Source organism: Coccinella septempunctata, chromosome 1, assembly GCF_907165205.1.
Source record: "Coccinella septempunctata chromosome 1, icCocSept1.1, whole genome shotgun sequence".
Taxonomy (NCBI): Eukaryota; Metazoa; Arthropoda; class Insecta; order Coleoptera; family Coccinellidae; genus Coccinella; species Coccinella septempunctata.
The window spans coordinates 54,466,265-54,474,724 of record NC_058189.1 but is presented as its reverse complement, the minus strand read 5'-3'; the positions used below and the strand labels follow the sequence as shown (position 1 = coordinate 54,474,724).

At 33.7% G+C, this 8,460-nt stretch overlaps 1 protein-coding gene across 1 annotated transcript in view; it reads left to right on the top strand.

Annotated features, from left to right (window-relative positions):
* The first annotated feature begins 2,227 nt into the window (after positions 1 to 2,227).
* Positions 2,228 to 8,460, top strand: part of LOC123321023 (dual specificity protein phosphatase 22) — a 31,706-nt gene continuing 25,473 nt past the window's right edge. The window contains exon 1 of the mRNA XM_044908535.1: positions 2,228 to 2,308. Coding sequence (XP_044764470.1) covers positions 2,288 to 2,308 — 21 coding nt within the window. The 5' untranslated portion in view covers positions 2,228 to 2,287. The remainder of the gene's footprint in view (positions 2,309 to 8,460) is intronic.

Here is an 8,460-nt window from a genome sequence, read left to right as displayed (position 1 = left end):
AAAATACTAGCAAATCTTTACATTGAGTGCATTTCGAATCCAGCTCCATACAATAAGAAAACGTGATTCGAAATTTGAAAGGGTGGTCGAAATTCGATTAAATTAAAAAACAGATATGTAACTATAAGAGCGAGGGAGAAGTAATTTTTGATCTAGATTCTCAAAAGTTGGGTAGTGCACAAAACGCCATAGCTCTATCTTATTTTGTTTCCAAGTTATAAGTCATTTTTCGGCTTTTCAAATAGTATCTTCATCTCTTTGAGTCTTTGGTATATCGAAAATCAAATACAACATTTTAGTCACTTTTTATGCAGAATTCAATGACATTGTCGAAGAATTTTTCAGTCCACTACTTCAGTGATATAACCATAACTTAAAATTATTGTACACTGAAAAGAATCTTGACTACGCCACTAAAGAGATTGTTGTTTTTCTATAAAATCAAGAGTTTACGAGATAGATGCACCAATTTAAAGAGCCAAAAATAAGTTTTCACCATAGACATATTAAACACATGGACATGGCGTAGAGAGAGGGGGTGCGGCCGAAATAAGATAGAGCTAGTATGGGCAAAACATTAGTTTGCACTTTGTATTTATCGAAATTTTCAGAATTTTCTCATCAATTTTAGATCAACTTTGAATGTCGTATCTTTTCTATTATGGAAGTAATAATGGTGTCCTCGTAGAGTACAATTAACAGATAAATTGAAATTTCACAGGTATAGTAACGAATATATTAATCAATTTATTATATCAGTTGAATTATTCATTTCAAATCAATAAATGTATGTCAATCCTTTTCTCATCCAGATAAAATAATACTCAAGAAGCATTTGAGATTAGAAGAGAAAATAAATGCCCAAAATGCGAGCTTTTCCATTGGGACAAAATATAAATATGCTTCCTAAAAATTATCCTCAGTTGAAAAATTACTTAGTATGCTGATTGTAATGTCTATTTTTCAACCTTTTGATCAATATTGATCAATGAAATATTTTTTCAGATATTGAACCAACAAGAAATCAGAATATTGTGTTGGCTAAAAATGTGCTCAATTGTTTTTAATCAAATCAATTTATTCACAAACTTTTCATGAACTTATCTGTTGTATTTTCCGAGGAATAGTTGCCGGAAGCAAAAATTGTGCTCTTTAGTTCTAATTGGATCATTAAACGCAATCTAAATGATACTAATATTCGTTCAATTTTCTTTATTTGATTATAGGTACTTGTTTTTATCTGTAACGGGCGCCAATATACGAATATAGCTCGGAAATTAATACCTAAATTGAAAGAATTATGTTTATAATCAATTATCGAAATATTTCTAAGCAAATTTCATTTTCTAATTTTCCCTATATAAAAAAAAAAATCGAAATAAATCGTATGCGCTTAACGCTAATATAAGGCGTTCTAAGGAACGTTTTCTTGCCCATACTAGCTCCATCTCATGTTGGCCGCACTCGTGGCTATTGAAACTCACTGGAAGGACGCGTCCATGTGTTTTATAGGTCTATGGTTTTCACTTAAAACTTGAAAACAAAAGAAGATATAGGTATGTGATTTTGTCCATTATCCATCTTTCGAAAATCGAGATCGAAAGGTGGATAATGGCCAAAACCATCGAATGTGCCTTTCATTTTTTCCTTGCTCTTACAGTTAAATAAAGAGCTGCCATTCAATCCCATCGAATCCTGCCCGCCCTGTACATTTTGAAGGACTTCTGGTAAAGATAGCACTTCTGAATTATTCCTTATCGGAAGTTTTCTGAACTAGTTCCATTTGATGGATTTTGGATTTGAGGTGTCCAATGGAAACATATCAAGAGGTGTCAGGTCTAGTGGCCATGCAGGCCATTCTACAGGATCTCTGATACCAATCCAACGCTCGGAAAATTTTTTACTCAGAAAACTAATGAGGAGGCGCTACATTCTACTGGGGAAAGGCAACCTTCGAACAGCTTTCCGTTATTTTGAATTATCTCTATAGTTAGACGATTTATCTAGTTTTAGGGATCTCCAGATAATCTTCACCATTCTTTCATTCAGCATCAACCAATTCTTTTTTCCTGTTTCTCAGTTGGGTCTGTATAGCTTCCGAGATCTTTGTTGCTAGGATGCAAACCTAGATTATTGTCGACTCCGTACTTGGCTAATGAGCAATCTGGCAGCGCCGCAGGGAAAGCCCCAGGGGAAAACTGCGAGTGTTTCTCATGCCTGCTCGGCTATTTCAGTCTGTCCGCGTGCAGTCATGTGATAACAGCTGTTCCAAAACCCATTCCGCACCATGGGGAATGGCATGAATAAGGCAAGTGCCATGTTCTTGCATGTTTTTCATGCTTTCTAGAGGAAAAACCACGACCAGACACCCCAAGCACCAGTCTGAGCACCTGCTTACCTTAGAAAATCATGTCATCTAGATAATCATCCAAACATATCACCCCTGAAAGGAAATTCATTGTTTTACAACTATATAGTTAGAGATTAGGTATAGTTTCTCGTGAAACCACTCCAATTTAATATTTATCAGTCATCAGAAAAAAAAACACATTTTTCATTCAAGAAAAGTTGGAAGTCCCAACCAAAATCACCAAGTGTTGTTTTTAAATCTGTATATATATATAAATTGATATAAAACTTATTCAGTTTTAATGCGTTCATTTCCTCAATTGGTAATTTTTTCTGTTTACATAACATGACATATTCGGTTTATTTTCATTCGAATAATTTGATCGACAAGTGGTCAAAATTCTATCATGATACACAGGTGATTCATAGTCTCCCTCGTTTGATTTAAACATTGTTCAACAACCCTATGAACAAACCTGTGATATTTCATTCTCTCTCTATTCGAATTCAATTATAGATAACATATATTATATACCTAAACCTACAATTCTTTTTCATCAGGCTACTGGCATGGCAAAACATAAAACTTGTTGAAAACAATAAAAAACAAATAGAAAAAATCAATTGGTTGGATAGAAGTGATATTATTTTTCGTTGGCTATAGAATTCAGAGATAGTTTCTTTCCCATTTGTTCCTCAATATTATACGTATGGACAGAAAGACGGGATCGGAGGACAGAAGAAAACAAATAATTTCATGAGTTCTAACCATGAATATTTTCAATACTGTTGGGTTTGAAAGGACTAGAAATTCCGATAATCATTCATGAATTTCAATTCTAATTATGTAGGGTTCGTCTATAGGAGTTTAATGTTAGCAACCCTCAAATAAACCGTGTCAACTGAGAATTTTGGAGGTTGACGTTCTATGTGTAATGCCCTTGCTTGGCTCTGTACGCTCAACATTTTGTGGTTGCCATATCAAGTTGTAGCGCTTCGGACATTCGGAGAATTTGCTTATGCAACAGATTTCCATAACCAAAATAAGAAGTTAATGTCAATAAGATTTTTACGTATTCTCTATGCGATTAATGTGATGGTACAAGATGAAGTGAACAGACAAAACTGATTTAACCATACGTTGAAAACGTGAAACACTATACTTTTCAACCAGTAGAATAATGGAAGGGACTTTTCGTCGAATTCACGTGAAATATATTTTTGGCGCTCAATGCCCTAATAGTATTTCCATAACTTTTGAAATGTATAATAAAACTGAGTATATATACACTAATTTGTCATGAAAGTTCTGAAAAAAAGATAGTTTTTTTTTAATTGTTTACTTTTTCTGGGTATATGAGAGTTTGGTGATGTTCAAAGGACAAAGGATATTCATAAACAGATCCATCAAAAAAGTTTTAACCCAGAGATGTTATTTCATCTTCATGATGAATTGGGAAGGATTTTCTCAAAAATTCTGTTATCGGTTGTAGCCTCTAGGCTGACGAACATGTTTGATTACTTTATCTTGAATCCACAATAAAAGTACTTTTTTGGGGAACAACAGAAGAAAAAATATTCAGGAGTATTTTGTTTTCATCATTATACTCGAAAATCGAACAAAAATGATGTGCAAACAATTCGTTGCAAATTGGCGAATGCGCAATATTATAATACATGGATTTCTTCAATTTTCGCCGACAATATCTAGTTTGACGTTATCTTTGTATGAGAGGAAATTCATCTATCCATTTTTATTTTATCTGTTTATTATTCATATTTATGTACCATTTTTATTTATTCAATTCATTTTATTATGCCTAAACATTTTGATTAAAAAATGTTCTAACTCTTTTCATCCTACCGATTCCCTGCCAATTCAAATTTTGGAGAAAATTCCCCCCTTAGAATCATTTATTTCTGATTTTGCATCAACAGATTTCAGATCTCACTTGGGAAGAAAAATTCCTTCACAAACGAGATCTGAACGAACCATAAAACGTCACATATGTAAAGCAATCCTTAATTTCACGAGGAAGAAGGGAATCAAGGCTCGTCATCGTTCATTATGTCAACACTGTGACGTTCGTTTGATCAAAGATTATCTATAATCTTTGCGTTTGATCATGCACATCCAAATAATAATGGGGTACTTCGTTTTATCGAGTTTGCTATCCTCGCTTCGCCAGGCAGATTCAGAAATTAATTCCTGTTTTTTGAGATGAAAGTGTCTTTGAATCTTCAAGATATTATTCCTTCTTTCATCTTTTTAGTGAAGATCGACTATACAGAGTTAAAAATTGACAGTGGCGTGGCGCTTTTAAATCGCAAATTGCCGGAAACAATCATGTTGAAGAGAGGAATATTTTCATTGGATCAAACACCAGGTTCTAAATCCACTTGAAAGGATATTGACTTCAATCTGCTAAGGAAATGCGAATCGACTTTTTATCCGAGTTATATTGAAATTTTGACAGGAACGGAAGCATATAAACGGACATAAATCCTGAAGAAAACAAACAAAAATTTCCTTGTGTGCCCCTAGCTAGAGGTAGTCGTATGCTGTTTGCTTCCGATTCCATATCGCTATTGGAGACGGGCATAGGCTTGCACCAGCGTGTGCGTCAATTGCACTCGCAAAATTGATGTAGGCCACGTTCATTTCCGTCGTTTACAAAATACCTTCCCTTGATGCCAGATTTGTAGATCAAAGGGCGTATCTACAGACATTGAATTCCATCATTTCGAAATCGTTGAGGTAACTCAATTTCTTACTTGAGTGAGTTGGGGGCTTTGAAGTGTTAGTTTGCAAACTCATAAGGCAAGAATTAACCATCAAAGGTGGAAGGCTTTCAATAGAAACTTTTTCGAAAAATCCTCTGTATGAGTAGGTATACTCGTTCCTTGAAAGAGCTGCTAGTATATCACTATTTTTCACAAATTTCCCAATAAGCCTTTCAATATTTAACCATGTCTAATTCATTATTCATCCTTAACACATATCATGAGACCAGTAGCGTGAAGCTAATCTCATTCGGTATTTATGCTATTTGTATTTCCCTTGATATGACGGGCTTTGTTATGGCTCAGTGGAGAAATTTTGTATTCATGGGTTACCCTATTGAAGGGGCTAAAACATATCGGAACTCTCTCATGGCAACGGATATAGCAGCAGTGGAAATTAAACATACAAGTCGTATAGCAGATGACGAAAATTGTTCTCCTAATGCTAAAATTTTTTAAACAAAAATTAATTGGTATGAAGTGCTGATTAAACAATATTTATTTTTATTTATTATCTTATACGAATATTCTTAACATAAAGCTGCTAGTGTTTTGCTGATGCAATAAAATGTGCAGTTGGATATACAGAGTACGTCTTCAACTCGTAAAAATATTTTAACAGCAGATTCTTGAGGTCAAAACAAACACTCTTTTCCCTTACCATTTTTTCCGATTCGGCTCGGTTTAAAAGCTACAGGCTGTTGAAAAACCATAAAAAAAATTATTTCTAGTTCTATTTCACAAACAGTTTTATTGAATGAAATGAATTTCGGAATATAGTTCTTCATTTATTTGGTGAATCTTTTTCGAACACAAGATATCATCCCATTTAGATCATTAAGTACCATAAAGATACCAAAAATTTAAAAAACCCAACTCTTGAATCTGAGTTGGACGCTATCTATTTTCTGTGAAATAAAAATATTCCTCATATTTTCTCGTATAATGCGCCGTTTTCGAGTAATTTGATGTTCCAAAATTGAAAAGTATCTGTGAAATTTGAAAAATTGGGTACTTTGACACAATGTAACTCTGTTTAAAAGATCCACAGATGTGTAGTGTCACAGAACTAGCTAATTATTCTGAAGGTAATTTTGCTTTTCTAGGGGTGGCACAACTAACTCATTATGAAAACTTAAAATGGCTATATATTTTTATCAAGACCGAATTGGAAAAAATGGTACAGGAAAAAAGAGTGTCTTTGGACCTCAAAAATCTACTGCTAAAATATTTGTACGAATCAAAGACTCACCCTGTATATTTCCATCTACCTGAAAATAATATTTCAATAGAGAAGCACTTGCAGTCTACACTTCTTTATTGCAATAAAATAGAACTGTAACCAAGGGACCAAGCTCTGTAGGCTTATTGAAGATTCTTTCGGTTGTATAACATGACGAAGACTATTTCGATTGTGTTTTCCAGCGATTGTATGATGAATTCTCAACTCAACCCAAAGATTACTATTGAGGTTGATTTCATAGAGCCGAAATAACAGCTCAATTGCTTTGGAAAAAAATTCGAATATTTTTGTAGGTTATGATTTTGTTGACCCAAAAAGAGTTTCAGATAGGAAAAGGGAAAATCATCACAAACATAACTGTCCTTTTTCTAAGTAAACACTTGAAAACGATGTACAGGGTGGGCAAAATTCGTTGTCTACTGGGGGAATCTCGAGAACTATAGCAGCTAGAAGAAAACGGATGACACATTCTCGAGCTATTTTTTCATGACTGATCCAAATCTGAAAACAGAATCGGCCTATCATTTTTAGATTTCGAGTTATAAACAAAAAATGAAATTTTGACGATTACGAGAAGTTGTCATAACTTTCTTGTCTTTCATACGTAGAATCTACTGACAAAAGTTTTTTTTCCAATTCAATAATAACAAATTCAATAAAAGTTTACATTTAAAAAAATGAAAGTTCACCTAATAATTAGAAATGAAAAAATATTTTGAGCTCATCAGTGGATTCTACGTAAAAAAGTGCCTGTAGAAGGTTCAAGTTTCAGAGACAAAAAAGTTATAAGAACTTTAGAGAAAAGTTATGAGAACTTTAGAGAAAAGTTATGAGAACTTTAGAGGAAATTGTCTCTCAAAAAAGTATCGTAGGAAGCTGCGGTTTTCACCATTCTTTGTTTCTCCGATAAAGACTCAAAAGAGCTAGGAAATTTGTCATCCGTTTTCTTCTATATGCTATAGTTCCCGAGATCCTCTCAGTAGACAACGAATTTTGCCCACCCTCTATATGCAGGGTGTTCCTAAACAAAGATACAAACAAAAAGAGGATATTTCTTGAGAGTTTCTAGAAAAAAAGTTTCATAAACATGTATCTCGAAAAAGAAACGCTTGCATTTTTGTGAACCTTTTTTTCTTTAGATAAATCACTTAAAGAATCTCGCCTCTTCGTTTGTACCTCCAATTTAGAAACACCTTGTAATAGACTCACTTCTATGTATGGCCCTTCTCACCTGATGCTTATTTTGTCATTTCAGATCTTATCTATAGAAATGCTCAAAAGCTAAAGGATTCGTATAGTTGAACGTTCAAACCTAAAAAATTATCAGTCTGACTCACTTTCTTCTATCCATCGATAAAATACCAATTTACTGTTAAAGGTAATCAGTTATAAGCCATATATTTGCCGCATATTATTGGATCAAAACGTCTAGAAGATTGCTACGAAGCAACGGAATAATATAAAATTAATTCACCATCGAAAAGTCGATAAAAGTAATTAGGTTGTAATACGTGTTGGATCCAAAGGTCAATCACCTGTAATTTGAATTCAAACGGCTAGTTCCTGGCGTTAAATTTTCGTTCGGGGTGCTTGACTCCAGCTGTGAACGTGGTGCTTGCTCCTTTCGAAAAACATTTCTTGAAACACTTTGCATTCATATCGATTGTTCGGTATACTTTATTTCTCGCTATACATATTGAAACGGTAAGAACTTCTGTAATTCACGCTAATGTTAGAATGGGAAAAGTGGGAAAATTAAAGAGCTTCCATCAAAATTTATCGTTAAGTGGACTATGGAATTTTGACAGATAATGTCCTTTGTTCAGAAATAGCACTTAGCATTAATGGAACCATTTCAGGGTTATCTTACAAATTCATCACAAACTATCAAATTCACCATTCGGAGTTTGTAAGAAAAGTTTCAACAAATGATAAAGATCTGTAATTTGGTAGGTCAGTACGAAATTATTGATTTTAACTGACAGAATTGGTGGTCAGGCAAAATATCCTGTTTGAAAATTTAAGAGAATTGAAGTCTGAGTACTTTTTCTATCGATAATCAATGTTTTCGAAACAAAATCAAA